We start from the raw sequence: 20,254 nt of genomic DNA, 5'->3' as shown, positions 1-20,254 counted from the left end.
GTGAGCTCAGTGTAGCAACGCATGAACCAGTTCTCCACCTGCTGCAGGTTCTGGTTACGGAGACCTTTGGCTCACAGGGGTCCTCCAGGTCAAAGCAAAGACTGCTGTTTGGTGAAGTAGCTGAATGTTATCGAAGACCACTGAAACACCAACCTTGCCACTGAATGGGATGGTGGTGAAAAAAAGGGCCCGAGTGAGTTGGCTAGCAGCAGTTGAACCTTCAACAATATGAGGGAATAATCCACCAGTCGATTGTGCATTGATAAAATAAATTAATTCAAATGTAAAAAATTCAAATGCTAAGATGAGTCATTAAATATACTTATGTGGCAGGTTGAGTCTATGGGTGGGAAATTCTGATGGTTGTTGCCTCCGGGTCAGAAGAGCGAAGCCCCTTAAATCTGCGTTCTTTCCAATGGCCTGCAGGTGGCAGTATCTCTGGTTTCAAAAAGGATCAGGTTGTATAGAAGTTGATGGCACAGTGACTACTGCTCATTTGATGACCTCTGATGGTGCTTATAGTCTCAATGAGCAGTTCTTATTTAATACAACTCCTTTCTGTTCAAACCTGTGTGCAAGGGTGAGCCAATCAGAATGAAGTTGGCTTAAAGGGGGAGGAGCTTAAAAGGCTGGTTTCAGGATGAAATGAGGGGCTCCATCGAGGGCCACTGTAAGATAAGGATTATTATTTAAAGTGTGAATCATGCTAAGCTACTCTAATACAGCTCAAGAATAAAAGCATGTTGCTGGAAATGAGCAGAATAATTCCACTTCAAAATAAAAGTCATCTGGATTCACTTTTGCTGAAATGAAGGTCAAGAGAGGTGATTTTATACTAAACTGGACAATGAAGAAATAACAGACAACATCCACATGTGAAGATAATGGAAATTCATGTTTCAGCCACACCCCTCCACCCCGAGTATCCACCCGTCCTGACCGGGTCTGGACCCCGGGGACCTACAGCTGCACATGACGCCACCTCGCAGGAATCCTGGCCTGGCTTCTGTTCGCCCGCTGCATGTTGTTAATGTGAGTGTCCCCCCCCTCCTGCTCTGCTGGGCTTAATGAGCTGATCTGGAAGCAGTTTATGAAGCTGGATTTTTTTTCTCCTCTGGACAGCATGAGGTGAAAACTCAAACACAGTTAAGAGAGAATTATAAAAACTCACAATGGGGCACTTCTGCACTCTTAACACACCTCTGCTTAAGACTGAGGAGACGAAAGAAGCTGGAGGGGTGGAGGTGGAGTTTCCTTCCTCCCCTCACCTCACCTGCTGTTAAATGCAGGTTTCCATTGCAACGCTCTGGAGTCTGAAACAAATAGTGTCAAAGCAGGAAAAGAAGCCTGCAGGGAGGACCGCAGCACAAACTGAGAGCTCGCCTCAGATCCTCACTTCTTTGTCCCATCAATTTAATTCAAATTCACTTCTTTACATCAGGGGCCGCTGATGACATCAAACCCTCTGCTTTTAGTCTGAGTTTAGTCAGGGTTGTATTGAGGACTGTAGAAACATTAAAATCATGAATCCATGGATGGATTAGAAGTCAGCAGCCCCTCAGACCTTCTCCAGAAGGTTTGGGGAGCTCTCTGACCTGTTGATGCCTCTTTGTCTGTGTCAGTTTGGCCTTTCAGTAATTCTTCATGAATGAATTCAGATTGCTTCAGCAGGACCTGCCCAACCAAGACACAGCTCACTGACCCACCCACCAACCAAACATTTTCATTTTCAGAAAAGCTGGTTTAACTTTTATCATTTTTTTTTTTAAATCTCAGCTATAAGTAATGGTTGGTGTAGAATAATTAATTACTTCAAAATTCAAATGCATTTTGGAGCAGCTGCAGACTCAGAAATGTGTGTGCTTCAGACTGAAGCCTCAGCTTTAGCGTTATGGCTGTTGCCTTCTTGGTTTGAAGTGATCGAGTTCGAGCGCTAACGTATCAGCTAATGCTGGTGAGCTTAGTTAGCAAGCTGCCTGCTGATTAGTGCGGAAACAGACTGATAAAAGACTCAAATTTCACTCAGTGAAACTGAAGCACAAACTTCCTCAGTAATGCACAGCAGCCACATCATTTGTCAGCGGTGTTAATTTCGTCGACGAAATATTTTCATCATCATTTCGCCAACGACCCTTTTTCCATGACGAAAACGAGACGATAACTAAATTAAAACCACCTAAAAGGATGAAAATGATGATGAAATTAATTGACACTTTCGTCTTGAGGAAAGTGTTGATTAATTTCGCAAGAAAATTAATTTACACTTTTGGAAATGGTTTTGTCTTGACGAATCATCATCGTTTTTAATCCTTTTAGGTGGTTTTAATTTAGTTATCGTCTCGTTTTTGTCGTGAAAAAAAGGGTCGTTGACGAAAACTATGACGAAAATATTTCGTCGACGAAATTAACACTGTTTGTCACATGATCCCCTTAGTCATCCAAAAGGCTCCAACAGCACAAACACGATCCAGAGGTCCAGTTCAGGGACTCCAGTTAGCTGAGGTGAAGCCTAGCAGACAGCTAGCAGCTACAGCCACCTGTGTCACCATCCACCTGTCACTCAAAGAGGCCACACCCCTAATTTTACTACCTAAAAGTTTTGTAAAATGAGTTATTTAAAAAAAAATAAAAAATCACCTCCTGTACAGTTTTTTTTATAGATGGGAGAAACAAACATGTTTATTTCTGCTACAAATGTGGACTTTGTAACATGGGAGTTTCTCGCTGCCAGCCTCAAGTGGACATTAGAGGAACTACAGTTTTTGGTACTTAGCTTATCATTTTGTATCATATCATTATGTGTGCATCAGCACATGGCACTCCATCTCTGTTTTCATCCAATCACTGACTTTATATGTGATCGCAGCTGAAGACAAACCAGCTTAAACTTGATCGTTTTCTCTCAGGTTGTGGGCTTTGCCAAGATGTAGTTGCTTTCTTTCAACAGAAATTGGATGGCAATGTGGAGTTTTAGCTTGAAATCTGATGTTTTGTTGGTGTTCTGCTGCAGATTTTTAAAAATGTACCTGCAGACCAGCTCCTGGGAAGTACCATTTTATACAGATGTAGGTATGTACAGAGATATATTACACACATATTATGGTCCCTGCTAGTTTTCACTCTTTCATACTTTGTTTTGTGTGCAAAACTAAAATAAATCCTTTAAAGGCTTGTTGGTTCAGACTGCTGAGGCCTTCACTTCCATTGATGGAGTTTGCAGCAGCTGTATGGTTGATGGAGGCTGAGAGTTTTAGCTCGGGGGTAAAACAGTCTCAGTGTCAAAAGATGGATGCGTTTAGTTCTTCTTGTAAACTTACACAAAGATCCTGCACTCTGGGGTGTCACAGTCTGGTCCTGGACCCTCAGCTTGACCACTACAGGATTGAATGGGGGTCTCAGAACAAAAGCTGAATGGAGAACAGACCAAGAGGCTGCTCCTGATCTGACATCTGACCTCTGACCTGCTGTGATGGATGGAGAAGTGGCCTGTTTAGTGCTGCTCACAGCTGCAGTCACCAGGCAGTTAATGGATTATTGATCCCTTATTTGCTGATATGTCATCTGATCCAAGCTTCTTTTTTTCCTTGAGTGTTGAAGTTTATCATGTTTGTTAACTCAAAAACAGCAAAGCTGTCTGTGAGGATTTTCTAAAGGCTGAAGTGATGTGTGCAGAAGTTCTGCTTCATTCAAAATCAAAACCTTAATTCTCGGAGCCCCCACCCCCCCACCCCCACGCCTCTGTTTTTTTGTCTTTTCCTTTCAAACAATATTTTAACAATTAAATTATGTTTGTTTGGGTCTTTTTTCTATTTTTTAAAGTTTAATTCAGATGATTTTTAAAATACATATATATTTTTTATTGTTATTATTTGTTCTTGGTCGCGCGCACCGGTTGAGCGCGCGCCAGCAGTCGTTTCCAGCTGTGCTCGTGAACCCGCCCGTTAGTTGCTCGCTCGGCTCCTCTCTGGGGCTCCGCGGTTCCTCTCTTCCCCGCTCACCGCTGCTGTGTGTCGGTGTGGATACAGCCTGGTCTGCTGGTTCTCCTGCTCCTTCATTCGGGCTGAAATTCTTCGCCCCTCGGCTTGCAGCTTCTCCGGACTCCGGAGAGTTCAGATCTCCTCAGGTTCTCCTTCGGTTCCCCGCTGACTGCTCCTCTTAGGTTACAGCATCGCTCGGGATCCGCGCCGGTTTCTTTGACTCCTTTTTAAAGTTTTAGACCCGGTTCTTTGTGGTTCAGGATGGGTTGGAGTGTCCCGGTTTTGCTGTCTGTCATCTGCGCTCAGCTCGCTGCGGGAGTCCCGGACGGACCGGACGTCCAAGGTCAGAGCACCCAGCCAACCTGCAGATGATCATGTAAAACAGGATTAAAACAGGACGGAAAGTAGTTTCAGTCCTCCAGTACTGCACTGAAGTACTACTTCAATACAATTCAGAGGGACAGTAACTATATCCTTCTTTTACTGATCTACATGTATTTTCAGAAGTTTTTAGATTTTAGATCACATTTAATAAAAAAAAATGAATATGCTGAATGTATTAAATGCTAGTATCAATACAATATTAATGTACTAGATTTGACCAGTTTTCAGATTAAAATATTAACAAATATTTGGCTTTCCCTGAAGCTTTTAGATTTAGATTTTATGGAAAAACATGACAAACAACTGGTAAATTTACTCTGTATTAACGGCCAATAAATTCTTAATAATGTCTTAATAAGCTATTAGCTGTTACACTTTGTGGGCTACCATATTATTTAAAACCCCTTTTTTGGTTGTTAAATCCATTTAAAAACTAACCTAAAGCTAATATATTATAAAATAATTATTTATTAACCTGCATGAAAATATCCAGCTGTAACAGTAAATGTGGAAAATCCTCAGGTTTGCACTTGTAAATGTTTTATTGCATTAATAACGGTTGTGGAGCCAGTAGCAGACGACAGTCAATCACCTGCATAAAAGCTGATTAAAGTTGCACTGATCCTGGAAAACCTGGACATTTTTAGTTTTCCGGTCCCGGAAAAGAGCAAAATTCTAAAACAGTCTCAGATTGACTCCGCTGACATGCTGTTATGTTCAGGCACATGATAGTGTTAGAGTGGCAAGGTCAAAGAAACTGTGCTGAAAGGTCGAGGCCTTTCTAACAGCAGGTGGATGCTGACAAAGGCGTTACCTCAGCCTTCAGTCGGACCGCTCCCATGTTTGTGCCTTTTGGACCATTTTTAATAAAGTCATCTGAATAACAAGGTGGTCTGTAGTGCAGCTAAGTGTAGTTTACTAGCAGACTGTCCAAGAAGTCTGTGCTTCGACTTTGGTGAGTGAAATTCTAGGATTTGTTTTTAGTCCACTACATTGTAACAACTGAAGGCAGCTTGCAAAGGAAGCTAGCTAGCATTAGCTGATAACGTAGCCCTCTGTTTAGTCCAAATATGCTCACTTCTGGCTAAAAACAAAACAAAACAAAACAAAAAAACAATCAAGTCAGTGGTCAAAACACAAACAGTGAGGCTTTAACAAGTGGAGTCCTAAACCAGTGGGTGATGTGGCTGTGTCCATCTTCTACTTACAGTCTCAGAGCTCCAGTGCTTCTCTGAGCTTTGGCTCAGCATCCAGGACAGTAGCAGTGACACAGCTACTGATACTTTCCTCTTTGCAGACCCACAAAGAGTGTGTTTCCACTTTCCAAAGCCTGTGTGGAATGATACTGAACACAATAAAGACCAAAATGTGAACCAATGGGATTACCACAGGTTCCCATGTTGCACATGCTGTAATCCACAATAGCTGCTCATATAAAACAGCAGCGGCATATTTATTATTTATGTTCTGAATTCATTTTTCTATAAGGACAAATTCATCCAGAATCCAGCCTGTAAAGAGTTTTCTGCACTGTTTAAAATGCATATTTGAGCAGTTTAACATGCATGTGCAGACAGGAGGCCTGAGCCACGGTCCTCTGCTGACACCAGACCAAAATACTCACTTTACAATGACCTAATAAAGAGTAACAGATGTTATAAATCAGCAGAATTACTGCTCTGATTTTTCAAATGTCCTTCTGGTTTTTAAACAAACTGATGGGAAGAACTCTGTGTTAGTGCTTTCACATGGTTTCTTCCTCTTCGCAACTGTTTATAGTAACTATCTGGGTTTCCAACAACATTTTTTTTTTTTTATCTTTTTCATTTTATCTTCTGGAAAACAGCTGCAGAAAATTTGGACCAAAACCGAGAACTGTGAAAGGGGTTCCCTGTGAGCTAAGAAACCATTTTCCAAGATGTGTTCTGTGACATAAGCCTGGTACAGACAGAGATCACATCTCTGGACCTCTGAGATCAAACAAAGCTGGCTTCATTAACAAATACTTTAGTACCTTTAAAACATGATTTCAGAAGGAGTGGGATTCTGCTTCCTTTACTCCTCAAGACAATGATAAACAGGTATAAAGAAGAAACCATACCCAGATTAGTCCAGTGAACAGAGAAAAGGTGTTTGAGATTTGCAGCTGATTGTTATTTTATCATTATTTTGGAAACATTTAGATCAGTTTTCTGGAGCCAGAGGTGACCCTATTATGACAGCAGGGTGGCATGCTAAGTTATCAACTGTTGCTAGTTTAGCTAATGGTTTGCAGCATGATGCAGAGCTCCAGCATCCTTCTGGGAGCTTCAGCATGTGAAGGTTGGACAGGAGGACTGAGAAGGGATACAGCTTTCTGGGACGTTTTGAGGTCCAGGATCTGCTTTGTTTCCAGTGTTTTAAATCAGACCTTGCATGACTCTCCACCCTGTTACACTGCCTAAAAGTGAGCCAGCGTCCTGACACCAATAAACTGAGCTTAACCTGGATCCAGCTTGATGATTAAGGAGTAGTCAGCTCCTGCTGGCTGCAGGGACATGACTACTCCTCCTGTGGTGCATTCAGGTGCTACACATCCATGAAGCGTTAGATAAAGCGTGAAGCGCTTGAAGCGTTACAGTGTCGGGGTTTGTTATAAATCAGCAAGAGGCACCTGCTGTTCTGGTTGGGGCAGCAGCAGGGGTGGAGGCTAGGAAGTGAAAGATTATCAGCTGTCTGTGGTGTTTGTGTCCAAGAGGAATGATCAGAAACTTCCTGAATTCAAGCTCACAAATGTAGGTTAGATTCACAATAAAACCCTGGAAGCTGCACTTTCAGCTGAAGTTTGAATCTCGTTGGATGTGTCGGTTCATGTATCAGCAGGTAAAGTGAGTCACTGCTTTCAGCCAAAGCCAACAACCTCACAGACACACTGTGAACTGCCCTGGTGTCAGTCAGGCAAGCAGGCCCTTGCCCTGGTTGATCGATATCTTGCTTTCTGTCATTGGACCGTAGCTGCTGCTGCAGCTGCAGCTGCTGTTCTGAGCAGCCTGACTTTCTGTGCGTCTTTTACTCACAGATTAGTGTTTCAGTTCTGCTTTCGTTGCAACTCATTCAGTGTAGTGTTTTCTTATTTTTCTTTTGTTGTCATAGTTAAAGGTACTTGCAAACCCTGGAGGCAGGACCAGGTACTCAGCTGAAACACACACACACACACCTAATGAACCACACCTATTTGTGTTCTTAGTTCAGAAAAATACCCATTAATTCATTTTAACTGAAGCTCAGCCTCGTCTGTCTGAGTGATGCCTTCTCTCGACAGACGTGGGGTCATCACAACAACATTTTTTTATCTTATTCTTGGCAATATTTTCCCCATTTTATTTTGGCTCTCTTTTTAGTTATCTATTATTAGTTGCTTTCCTTAAATTTTTTAACCTTGGTTCCATCGTGTAAACCAATAACCTGATGTTAGTGCTCAACAGTAAAATATTTTTCGGGTGTATTTTACCCACATTAGTGTTTGTATATTAAATTGGACAATCATTACTTTTCAAAACAACAACTTCACTGGTGACTCTGGCATGTTTAGCAAAATCCTCATCTGGATCCGGATCTGGATGAGGATGATGGTGATGCTGGGACACCCACCTGTCTGCTAAAGAAGTGTGGAACCCTGGTACCGGTGCTTCTGTGTACTGTGCTGCTATGCCTGAGGGTCACTTTTCATTCCTCCCTGCCTCGCTGTGATTTGATGACCCTGACACATGGCGGGGAAGACAGGCCATGGACATATTTGCTCCCATTAGAAATATATGGGACAACGACAACTGTAAATAGTTGTATGTGCCCAGGGAAAACATAACTGTGGATGAACATCAGCTGACATTTAAAGGGAGGTGTCCATTTTGGATGTACATCTGCAACAAACCTGCCAAGTATGTGGTATGATGCCACACCTGGGGAAGCAGGTGACACAACCACAGGGTGGTCAGAGTCTTTGCCATTATTTTACCAAGGAGCTGACCAGGCAGTATCACCAGACAAACAGGAATGTGACCAGTGATAATTGGTTCACCTGTGTGCCACTGGTGATTGACCTGCTGGAGAACTGACGCTTGTGAAATCAAACAGATCCCACATGTGATGAAAGATAAAGAAAATGCACACCAGGCTCTGAACTAACTTAGCAGTCCTTCCTCCCTGACACAGCTTCAAAAAAAGAAGCATTCCTGCTCCTGTCATCATGCACACACAACCACGCATAGGAAGTGATCAAATTTTACACTTTCGACCAGATGTGTGCTCACTATGGCTGTGGAAGAAAAACCAAGAGGTGGCCACTGTGTGTGTTGTATGATATGATAAACTCATAGATCATACACAAGGAGAATGCCATGAAGAGAGGTGACACCCAAATGAAGAGGAGGCAGTATGTGCAGGCTTTGGCACTGATCGAAGAGGCTCAGATTCCTCATGTGCAGCATGTGCAGCATCCCTAACCGTGGCAGTCCTGCAGACGAGGCAGGAACAGCGCCTCAGTGAGGTGTGCTGACTGCCCTGCAGGCTCGGACAGGAAGATCTGATACGGGTGTCGGGTCTGCCGTCGACAGGTGTGTCCTCCCCACTGCTACCCTGCCGATACCAACTGTATGTAAGGTGTAAGTTACAGTGGTCCTCTGTCCCACAGTTGTCAGTGCTGCGGGGAGACGGTGCTTTCAGTGGACAAGGCTCACATGTTCCAAGAATGGAACCGAAGAACAAGTTCCCAGTTACATTATTTATTTATTTAGGAAAAGTTTTGTTAATGATTCTCTAATTTTAAAACCTTTCTGTAAGTTTCCCCACTATACCTTGCCATGTATTATTGTACTTGTGATTTTCCTCTCAGGGATTTTTTTTTTTTAATCTTTGAAATAAAAACTTCTCCTGGTGGGGGAAAAAAAAGAAACTCCTTTCATGATACTTAGAGCAGGCAGAAACACCCCAGGAGCCTCTCTGTGAGTCATCTGATCCTCCCCTAAATTTTCTGGCATGCTTAAAATCATCACCACAAAATCCGCAGGGTTAGGAGTGGTGGTTCAAGACAACCAATGAGAGTGAGTGAGGAGATGTACACAGCCTTCATGCATCTGTAGAAATCTATTTGTTTTTTTCAGGAGAGCTTGTTAGAGATTGCAGTGTGAGCAGTTCAGTGATTTCAGGATTTCTGAAGTCTCAGATATTAAAGGTGAAGCTTGAACTCTGGTCCTCAGTATCTCTATAGTCCAGGCTGTGTAACTGAAGTCATTGTTAAACATGCAGAGGCCACAAAGAAGTCAGATATTAGCTGTAGGTAGAAGCTCATATATGAGGATTTCATGCTTCCAAATCTCACTTTGGTGTTTAGGAAATTCTAACAGATTTTTTTTTTTTTTTCCAGCAATTTAATGCTTGGAAAAAAATGAATTTAATTAAAGTGCTGGAATGAAGAAAGTAATAAAAATGGTCTTTGAGGAGGATCGGGGTCATGGTGGGTCCATCCTGAGCTGTAAAACTTTTAAATTCTCCTTCATCTTTCTAAATGATTTCCATTTATCCATAAGCTATGCCTGCTTTATCCTAAAGTGGGTCCTGAGGCCAGGAACTGATCCCAGCTGGCTCGGAGAGAGGCGTGGAGTACACCTTGGACAGCTGGCCGGTCCAGAACGTACAGCCTCAGAATCAGTCGGTTTTATCACAAACTCAATGCTTCCTGGCACTTTTGCTGAGTGTCTGCGACTTCTGTGTTTGCACTGCAGAGGATTAAAATGAGGAAAGCATTAGAAGCATGCTGATTGTTTGTAAAAGCCCTGAAATTGAGGCCTAAACCAAAATACAAGCAAGGTTCATGCTCACCACCAAACACCTGCCCCTGTGTCAGGGGTTAAAGTGTGCTGGAACATCCAGAACAGCGTTCCTGCACCTTCACTGTGTAAGTTCTCGGTCATCCAGGTCACGGTAATCTCTGGAGCTTGGAAAAAGGTGTCTGGACTTACTTACATAATACTTAATAGTTACTGCAGCCAGCTGACTGCATGGAGATCACAGTAATGAGAAAATAATGTCCTGTGATCCACTAACACCTTCAGCACATCATTTTTCCTTTTCCCTGTGATGCGTTCATGGTGCCAATGTCAAAGTTACGTTTTCAGTACTTCAGAATCTACCTGGTGCTACAGAAGAGCAGCCAGAATAAACGGACTAATTTTTTAAAGTGGCAGCTCATTTCAAATTCATCTTTACATGATGTGTTGCTGAATCATGTTTTTGTGAAATGTCTTGCAAAACAAACTGAAGTATAAAAGATGTTGTGTTATTCGAAGGTTACGTGAAAATCTGGACAGTTTGGTCCCGGCTAAAGTGGTTAGTGTGCAGGATTGTGGGACTGCGTTATGTGGGGCTGGTGCGGGGGAGGCTGTGATGTGTTGGGTTAGGAGACGTGTATATTTAAGGTGATGATGCTGATTAAATTCACTCACTGAATTTTGCCTTTTACACCAGCTTTGTGCTGTCTAGAGGTTGGAAATCATGAAACAGCTGTTTATATCTTGTTGAATTCAGATGGCCAAATCCATAGAGAGCAATGAAGGAGCGGCGCAGCTCAGCTGATCACAACCTGTACACAAAGTAAAATGCTGAAGCTCACAATACAAATTATTATATGACTTATTCCTCATGCTGTAAAGTTACACCCCATCTTAGGGTTTCCCCACCTGAAAAATCCCTCTTCAACACTGATGTCTTGACTCCACATTTGAAGCCATAATCGTATCATTTCAGGTGCCATCGTGGTGTAGTTGTTTTTTTGGAGACAGAAGCATCATATTTCTGTGGAGTAATAAATTATCAGCTAAATGCAGTTTTTGATACCTCACAGAGTTCAGTCAAATCTGTCAAAAAAACAAAACAAAATAAGTTCTGTTTCAAAACTTTTTTTCTGCAAGTTACACTTCTATGGCGTGCTTCATTAATGGTGAAGGGAAAGTAATAAAGTATCCTTATTTACATCTTTGCTTAGATACTGAGTGCAGAGATATTTCAGTGACAGTTCATCTTTGTGCACAGCTGTCAGTGCAACAACATGATTTCTACTGTACACATACAAATGCTGATGAAACACTTGCGCACTCTTTCCTGCTCCTCAGTGATCGACGTGTTGGGTCTTCAGGACTCGAAGCAGAGTGTCGCAGCAGTGGAGAAGTTGTCGGGTGGCCTGAGCGCACTCAGCGACATCTATGTGGTGTCCACGTTTAGGCTGCCAGCAAAGCTTGGAGGAGTCCTGCTGGGCATCTACAGCAAGCAGGACAACAGGAAGTACCTGGAGCTCGCTGTCATGGGGAAGATCAATAAAGGTTGGTGGAAATGTGGCTGCTCACCCTCCTCTCACTCTAGCTCTAATCCAAACACCATCCAAATCCTCTTTGTTTTAAACCCTGCTGGAAATCTTAAAGTTTCCACAGATCCTAAACCTGTCAGGATAGATTTTGGTCAGATGTGTGTGAAATGAAGCAGCAGAGCTGCTGAAGATTTCCATGAAAACATGAAGTCTGTGGTTTGAATGCTTCACTGAGTGGAAACACCTCATCAAAAAGGGTCAGCGTAATAGGGATGAAATGTAAGGTTCAGGATCAGGGAAGATCCTGTTTGGTCAGAGGTCGCCAATACAGAGTCCGGCGTACAAAGCACAGCTTACGGTGTGTTCAGAGAATCGGAGATCAGAATCAATTTTATTGTCATTATATGTCAAACATATAACAAAATGTCATTCCAGACACCCATCCAAGAAGTGTCTGCGGCCTTTGCAAAGCAAATTTTTTTTCCACAACATGATCACATACAAAGTGTAAGACTGATCTACTAGTCCAGGGAGCACAAGTGCTGTAAAAATGGGTACCAGTGGACATTAAGATGTGATAAATTATGTCATATGGTATATGATATTTCCAGAGTGAAATATTTAACCTGCAGACGCCATGCTTTATGGAGATATTCGGCATGTCGGCTGCATCAAACACCAAATTCAGCCTGACAGACGATCTGTGGAAACTTTGAGAGATCCTCCAGAAGCGAGATGGTGGCTGATTACAGAGCTGGTAATCACACAGAGCTCATAATGATGTTTAATGAAGCTGAAACTGAACACTGAAAGGCTCGCCCCTGCTCTCTGATGGTTCCGCTCAGGATCATGCTCATGAAATGAGCTTCAGCGTGGCTCTGTGGTCTGTGGGCGGAGTCTGGTCTGATAAGCTGGGCTCTGCACAGGAATCTGGTTCTGTTGTTTTATAATCTCCTTCATCCTGATAATGATAGACTGCGAGTTCAGCCTGCAGCTGCTCTAACAACATGATTGCTATAATTAGACCCCGTGTTGCATAAATTGCTCTGTGTTTGTGTTTTGGCTTAGGTTGACCTTTGACCTCATGATTTAACTGCCTGGAGCCTCTCAAACTGCTTTAATCTGTAAATATTCCATACAGCAGTCTAAGGCACATGACCTTTTCATGCTATTGATGGCATAAAACACACAAAAATATGTCTGTGGATTTTATAGAGTTAAAAAACTGGATGAATATTTGTTCAGTCTTACCAAAAACTTCTTTTCTGGATTCTGCGTCAGCCTTTACCAGAACTTTGATTTCACTGAGAGATTGTGGGTATTGTGCATAATCTAGTACCTACACAGTAGGACTGGTCACTGCAGTCTAATATTGTTGGGTCTTAACTCCTTTTGGGATTGTATTCTTTTTTAAAATTTGTTATAACTTCTCAGGTTTGTGCTCATCTGCAGAGCTCTCCCCATTAAAACACTCTGAGCTGTGAGAAAATGCTGCTCTGCACTAAACCTGAAGTCCAGGTGCTGCAGCTCTGTGCCCACAATCCTCACACACTTGTGTCCAGTTTTAGGTATTGTTACAATCACAAAATACTGCCATCATCAGGTCAAACTGCAAATTGCACCATAGTCTTTTTCCTTATTGCACCGCTTGTTCTCCTGCTGCTACTCTTCTTGTGATTGGACTACTGCTACTACTACCCATTCTTCTTTTTTACACGTTGTCTCCTTCTTCTACTACTACTACTTAATTTACTTCTATCGACTACTTATTCTACTTAAAAATCTTTTTCTATTTCTACTACAACTAATTTTTTCTCCTACTACATTTTCTATTTTTTCTTCATTTTCCTACCATTTCTTCTACTAATGCCTGTACTATCTTCAATGTTTTTTCCCTGTTCTTCTTCTTCTTCTTCAGTCCTGGTTCGTTACATCAAAGCTGATGGGAAGATCCACACCGTGAACCTGCAGAACGCTAACCTGGCAGATGGACGGACTCACTCCATTATCCTGAGAGTCGGTGGCCTTCAGCGTACCAACATCAACATGGAGCTGTATGTGGACTGCCGATTAGCGGACTCCAGCCAGGGACTGCCGCCATTGGTTCCTTTGCCCAGAGAGGCAGAGATGGTGGAGATTAGACATGGACAGAAGGCATACGCCCGACTCCAGGTCAGAGAGGCAGAAAATTAATGATCAGTTCAGTAATTAAGGAGAAGTGATGAGTATTTGTTTGGTCAAACTTTTTAAAAATCCAGGTGCTGCAGGTGATATATATATATGTATATGTATATATATATATTATATAAAAAACTGTTGGTTGGTCTAAACAGGATATTTAAAGACATTTAGGCTTTAGGCTCTAGAAATATAACTGAGACTTTTACTCTGAAATACATGAATGTGGCTCTGGGCAGGATTTAAGTTACCTGAGGAGCAGCCAGTTTGCTGAAAAGCAGGAGGTAATTTCAGCTGCAATTATTTGTGAAGGAGGGGGTGAAAAATGAGTCGCATACACTCTGGATTAAAATCACTGAGTGCAGCAGGTAATATTAAAATCACTCCACCTCTCCCAGAGAAAAATCCCATCTGAATGGGGCTTTATATTTGAGCCAGTACAGTACATACACATAGGAGAATAAATAAAGCCATGATGTGCAGCACCAGGAGTGAAACATCATTCAGTGGCTACACTTTATGAGGAAAAACTCTCAGCTAAAGGATGTGCTTATTTATGACATGCATTTCAGTACTCTAGTGCTCTTGCTCTGTTTCACGTTTTCCCTCCCTCTCCCTCTTTGTTTCAGGGGGCTTTGGTGTCCCTCATGATGGCTTTAGGTGGCAGTGTTGCTAAAGCTGGATCTCTGACTGACTGCCCGTTTCAAGGAGACTCATCATCCTATAACTCAGGTCAGTTCACCTGGATCTCACTCAGTGTGACTCTCTGCATCCAGATCTCCAGAGAGAGCTGGCCTCTCATGCTGGAGTGCATTTATGCTTCACCCTGTGCAGCTTTACACTCCAACTGATCATTTTCACTCATTTTAATTAAAAATATCACTTGTGATATTTAATAAACACTGACCACTCCTTTCTCTTTTAGTGAGCACTGAGGTGAACTCCATCCTGGGTGAGATTTGTTTTTTAATTCAAATGTTTACATTTGACCTGATTTCTCATGTCTGACTATACGTCTCCTGCCAGGTGACCACACCAAGGCTCTGATTGGCCAGCTCATTATCTTTAACCAGATCCTGGGAGAGCTGCGGCAGGACATCAGAGAACAGGTGAGGCAGTCAGTCTGTTCGTAGACTTCTGTGTTTGAATATCTCTACTGAAAATTTATGAATTCTCCTGTAATTATGATAAACATACTTCCCTCCTTTTTTAAAAAAATAATTATTTAAAAAAACCTACAAATACAACAAAACAGACAGACTGAAAAAGAAACAAGTGAACAATTACAACAGCATATATAAAAAAATTGAGCAGATTTGAATCATAAAGCCGATGCAGAACTGCCTCAAACCTGAATTCTGCAGGGATGATTCCTGTGGTTGCAGAAATGCTTCTGGTTTCATAGAAGCCTTTGAGAAACTGCTCACTTGAGCTACCACCTCTAGGGCTTTAGGAGACAGGACTTCACAAAACACAGTGAGATACAGGAAGAGAAATAAAGCGACGTGAGCTGAAAGGTTTATTGATGCGTTGTCGTTGTCCTCAGGTGAAGGAGATGGCTCTGATCAGGAACACCATCCTGGAGTGTCAGGTTTGTGGTGAGTCAGCAGCTCTGTTCATTCTCCTCACAGTAAACCCTGGTTTGAATCCTGAGGAAGCTCTGATGACTCGGCGTCTCTGTCCGCAGGTTTCCATGAGCCTCGTTCCCGCTGCTCTCCTAACCCCTGTTACAAAGGTGTGTCCTGCATGGAGAGTTTACACTACCCAGGATACACCTGTGGGTCCTGTCCACCTGGAACCACTGGCAATGGGACGCATTGCAGGGACATCAACGAGGTAGTAATAAGACAATTAAATGTTTAATAACAACAACAATGCCAATACTACAACTGCATTACACAGAGAACAAACTCTGCCTTTGTGTGACACATTAAAGGGGAGCTGCTCATGTTTTTAGCGTTGGACTCTACTACAGGAGACTTAGTTCAAAATAATCTTTATCTATCTTATTCTGGGCCTTGCTGCAGCCCCTCAGGTCGTCCTCTGTAGGAAACAAGCTGTTTTAACTCCTCCCTCTTTTAACCAACTCTTTTCTCATTGGCTGCCCTTCACAAACACAAGATTTGAACAGCAGGTAAGTGAAGCATCTGCCCACATAAGGTGACCATATTAGGTATATCCTCTCCTACTGACATCACACAGGTGTAAAAACTGAAAAAAAGTGTGAAAAGGAGTTTGAATCCTGAGCTTTTGGCTTATACATAAACTGAACTCATGATTTGAAACTTTTGACATGATTAATATAAACACTGATTACTGGAACAGTCTGTGTGTGTGTGTGTGTGTGTGTGTGTGTGTGTGTGTGTGTGTGTGTGTGTGTGTGTGTGTGTGTGTGTGTGTGTGTGTTTTACAGAAAATAAGGCAAAGAAGAAAGAATTGGTCCACTTTAAAATAACCACAACAACACACAGTATATATTTGTTATAGTAACACCCCTTTTTCCGTCTCTCTCAGTGTGATGCGCAGCCTTGTTTCTCTCCCCAAGCCTGTGTGAACACAATCGGGGGGTTCAGCTGTCTGCCATGTCCTCCAGGCCTATGGGGGGCGCCACTGTCTGGAACTGGACTGGACTACGCCAAAACAAACAAACAGGTCAGAGGATTGAGCACTGCATTTACACTGCTCAAAAAAACCTAAAGGAGCACTTTTAAATCAGAGTTTAGCATCAAGTCAATTAAACTTCTGGGATATTGATCTGATTAGTTTAGTATCAGAGGGGGTCATTGATCAGGTTCAGCTGCTTTGGTGTTAATTAAATTAACAACAGGTGCACTACAGGGACAACAATAAGAAACCCCCCCCAAACATGAATGGTTTTTTATGTGGAGACCACTGACATTTTTTCCTTCTCATCTTCTCTGACTGATTTTTGTAGTTTTGCATTTGGCTAGGGTCAGTGTCACTGCTGGTAACATGAGGCCATACCTGGAGGTTGCACAGTTAGTCCAACACCTCCAGGATGGCGCATCAATACGTGGCAGGTTTGCTGTGTCTCCCAGCACAGTCTCAGAGCATGGAGGAGATTCCAGGAGACAGTTAGTTGCTCTAGGAGAGCTGGAAGGTCCTTAACCCACTGCCAGCACTGCCTGAGCCCTATAAAATGACCTCCAGCAGGCCACTGTTGTGAATGTCTCTGACCAAACAATCAGAAACAGACCTGAGGGCCTGACATCCTTTACTGGGTCCTGTGCTCACTGCCCAGCACTGTGGAGCCTGATTGGCATTTGCCATAGAATACCTGAAATGGCAGGTCCACCACTGGAGCACTGTGCTTTTCACAGATGAGAGCACGTTCACCCTGAGCTCGTGTGACAAACGTGAAAGGGTCTGAAGAAGCTGTGGAGAACATTATGCTGCCTGTAACATCGTTCAGCAAGAGCTGTTTGGTGGTCTGAGGAGGCATATCCATGGAGGGATACACAGACCTCTACAAGCAACAGCACCCTGACTGCCATTAGGTATCAGGATGAAATCCTTGGACCCATCAGACCCTACACTGGTGCAGTGGGTCCTGGGTTCCTCCTGGTGGATGACAATGCCCAGCCTCATGTGGGGAGAGTATGCAGGCATGAAGGATTAGATACCATTGACTGTCCCCCACACTTGCCTGACCTAAATCCAATTGAACACCTCTGGGACATTATGTTTTATGTGATACAACCAGGTTGCACCTCAGATTGTCCAGAAGCTCGGTGATCCCTCGGTCCAGATCTGGAAGGAGATCCCCGAGGACACCACCCATGGTCTCATTAGGAGCCCCGATGTTGTCAGGCATGCGTGCAAGCATGTTGGGGCCTACAAACTACTGAATACCATTTTGATAAGACAATTTTGTATTGTCATTGTGCTGTCATACATGTATGGTAGTACAACTGTCCACATCTGTGCAACAGAAGGCATATACTCATAAAAAATATTAAAATTGCACATCAAAGGTATTAAAAAAAGTTGCTGTAATGAAATTTGGGCAAAATGGACTAGCCTTTGATTTTCGGGTCTCTTGAATTCAGCCTCTGTAGGTTGATAATTTTAATTTCCATCAAACAATGTGGCATCCTTTCATTCCTAACACATTACCTGGTCCATATCAGTATAGATATCCAACATGATTTTCCCCCCAATACAGATCTGATGTGTCATCTAAGTGTTACAATTTTTCTGAGGAGACTATTTTTTATTTAACTTCTTTTGGGTCACTCTCTTTCTCACTCACTCTCACTCACTCACTCACTCACTCACACACACACACACACACACACACACACACACACACACACAACACACACACACAAGGAAATGTAGTTTACTTCTTGAAAGATGTTCGGAAGTTGTAGCTGACAAAGGCGAGCTTGTTTTCTACTCCAGCACACCTTTATGGGTGGATACAGTGCTGTGCCAGCATGTCTGCAGACTTTGCACCATTTTGCAGCCAGAGAGGTGGATGTGTTCATTCTGGAAAAGTGTGTTTATAAATGGAAATTGCAACTGGAAACAATTAAAAACAATCATGGATTTTGGAGAAAAGAATAAATAGAAATGGCTAAAAAAAAAATTAGATATTTTGATCACATATGGCATAGTTTACTGCAGGTGAGTACTAAAAATTACTACCTGAAAAACACAACGTAAAACAGTACACAGTTAGGTCTGAATGTTTTTGGACATTTTTTTTAGGTGTCCCGGTGAGCCGTGACCATGAGCAGGACTCTGGGCGTAGTTCACTTGGATGGAAAATCAGTGAGACCTGTGCGTTACCTGCTAGGCCCAGCGTGTGTGCAGAGAAATGCGACTGTAAAGCGTTCTGAATTATGAAAATGTGAATCTATTTCTCAGGACTGTGTGGATATTGACGAGTGTGTTGATCTGCCTGACGCCTGTGTACCAAACTCTGTCTGCGTCAACACTGTGGTGAGTTAACATCATCGTTCTCTTCACACAGACAAACATCGCTGTGCTGTCATTGCTGGGAACACACATTTAACACGTTTTCGTGGGTCTCCTAGCTTCTGGTTTCTGTCACCAGTTCAGAGACGCAGGCTGCTGCTGTGAGACAGCGCCCTCTGGTGGACATCCAGCTGTAACTTTCATATTTCTCTTTAGGGCTCATACAAATGTGGAGGCTGTAAACCTGGTTTCCTTGGCAACCAAACATCAGGATGCTTCCCTAGGAAGTCCTGTGCTGCACTGACCTTTAACCCCTGTGACAGCAATGCCCACTGTGCCATGGAGAGAAACGGAGAGGTTGCCTGCAGGGTGAGGACACCTGATAAGTTCAAGTTTATGTAATTGTCATGTAACTATACATATGTCCACTGTTATGAAAATGATGAACCTCAGAGGACCAGTAACACAACTGTGATCAAACTTATTCAACACAACCAGTCTGAGGAGGCTTTGGTGCATCTTTTTATGATGCTGCTGTTTTGTTCTGAACCTGGGCTTCTGGTTTATGGTAGCAGTGATAATCACACTGTAGGGTATTGCACACCACTCAGGTCTAACTCCGATTGCTTTGAGTCTCTCCTGAGCCCTCTCAGTGTTCTCATAATCATCGACCTGTGTGCGTGTTTCCAGTGTAATGTGGGCTGGGCCGGTAACGGGAACACGTGTGGCAAGGACACGGACATTGACGGGTATCCCGACCGCTCGCTGCCCTGCATGGACAACGACAAACACTGCAAACAGGTTAGACATGTTCCATAATACATCACCGTGTCTTTTCACATTTGCTGTTTTATTTCCATTCAAATTTTATGGTTATAGTGAATAATTTAACATGATGTCAAAGAGTGGAATGTGAAATAACAGTTTGAACATGCAAAATAAGACAAAAAGCAACAAAAGTCTGTTCTTTGTCCACCAGGACAACTGTGTGTTCACACCAAACTCTGGCCAAGAGGACGCCGACAACGATGGGATTGGAGATCAGTGCGATGAGGACGCTGATGGAGACGGCATCAAGAACGTGGAGGTTAGAGACTGAGAATAAATAACTATTTGATCCCTGCTGAACTTTTAAGTTTGCTCACTTCCAAAGAAATGAACAGTAAGCTGGTTTCATTTTAATGGAGAGAGACAGAATATCAACCAAAAATCCAGAAAAAACACATAAAAGTTATAAACTGACTCACATCTCATTGAGTGAAATAAAGTATTTGATCCCCTACAGCCCAGCAGGAATTCTGGCTCCCACAGACTGGCTGTGTGCCCATATGACACACAGATTACAATCAGTCAGTCAATTACAGATACTCCTGATCTAAACTCCTTATGTGCATGAAGCACACATGTCCACAGAATCAGTGTCTTCCATTCCAAC

General features: G+C 42.8%; 1 protein-coding gene across 3 annotated transcripts in view; it reads left to right on the top strand.

The window, feature by feature from the left end:
• The first annotated feature begins 3,917 nt into the window (after positions 1 to 3,917).
• thbs3a (thrombospondin 3a) overlaps positions 3,918 to 20,254 on the top strand; it is a 33,490-nt gene continuing 17,153 nt past the window's right edge. For 2 of the 3 annotated variants that reach the window (XR_004021185.1, XM_030750241.1), the window contains exons 1-13: positions 4,239 to 4,320; positions 11,507 to 11,713; positions 13,616 to 13,869; positions 14,505 to 14,607; positions 14,801 to 14,827; positions 14,902 to 14,984; positions 15,422 to 15,473; positions 15,563 to 15,711; positions 16,390 to 16,527; positions 18,769 to 18,843; positions 19,036 to 19,188; positions 19,510 to 19,620; positions 19,799 to 19,906. Coding sequence is in view for 2 of the 3 variants with exons in the window: in XM_030750241.1 (XP_030606101.1) it covers positions 4,239 to 4,320; positions 11,507 to 11,713; positions 13,616 to 13,869; positions 14,505 to 14,607; positions 14,801 to 14,827; positions 14,902 to 14,984; positions 15,422 to 15,473; positions 15,563 to 15,711; positions 16,390 to 16,527; positions 18,769 to 18,843; positions 19,036 to 19,188; positions 19,510 to 19,620; positions 19,799 to 19,906 (1,542 nt within the window). In the remaining variant the exon portion in view is untranslated. Of the gene's footprint in view, positions 4,321 to 11,506; positions 11,714 to 13,615; positions 13,870 to 14,504; positions 14,608 to 14,800; positions 14,828 to 14,901; positions 14,985 to 15,421; positions 15,474 to 15,562; positions 15,712 to 16,389; positions 16,528 to 18,768; positions 18,844 to 19,035; positions 19,189 to 19,509; positions 19,621 to 19,798; positions 19,907 to 20,254 lie in introns of all 3 variants that reach the window. The other variant, XM_030750242.1, reaches the window with a different exon arrangement.

This window comes from Archocentrus centrarchus, chromosome 16 (genome assembly GCF_007364275.1).
Source record: "Archocentrus centrarchus isolate MPI-CPG fArcCen1 chromosome 16, fArcCen1, whole genome shotgun sequence".
NCBI lineage: Eukaryota > Metazoa > Chordata > Actinopteri > Cichliformes > Cichlidae > Archocentrus > Archocentrus centrarchus.
This window is presented reverse-complemented; position numbering and strand designations above follow the sequence as displayed.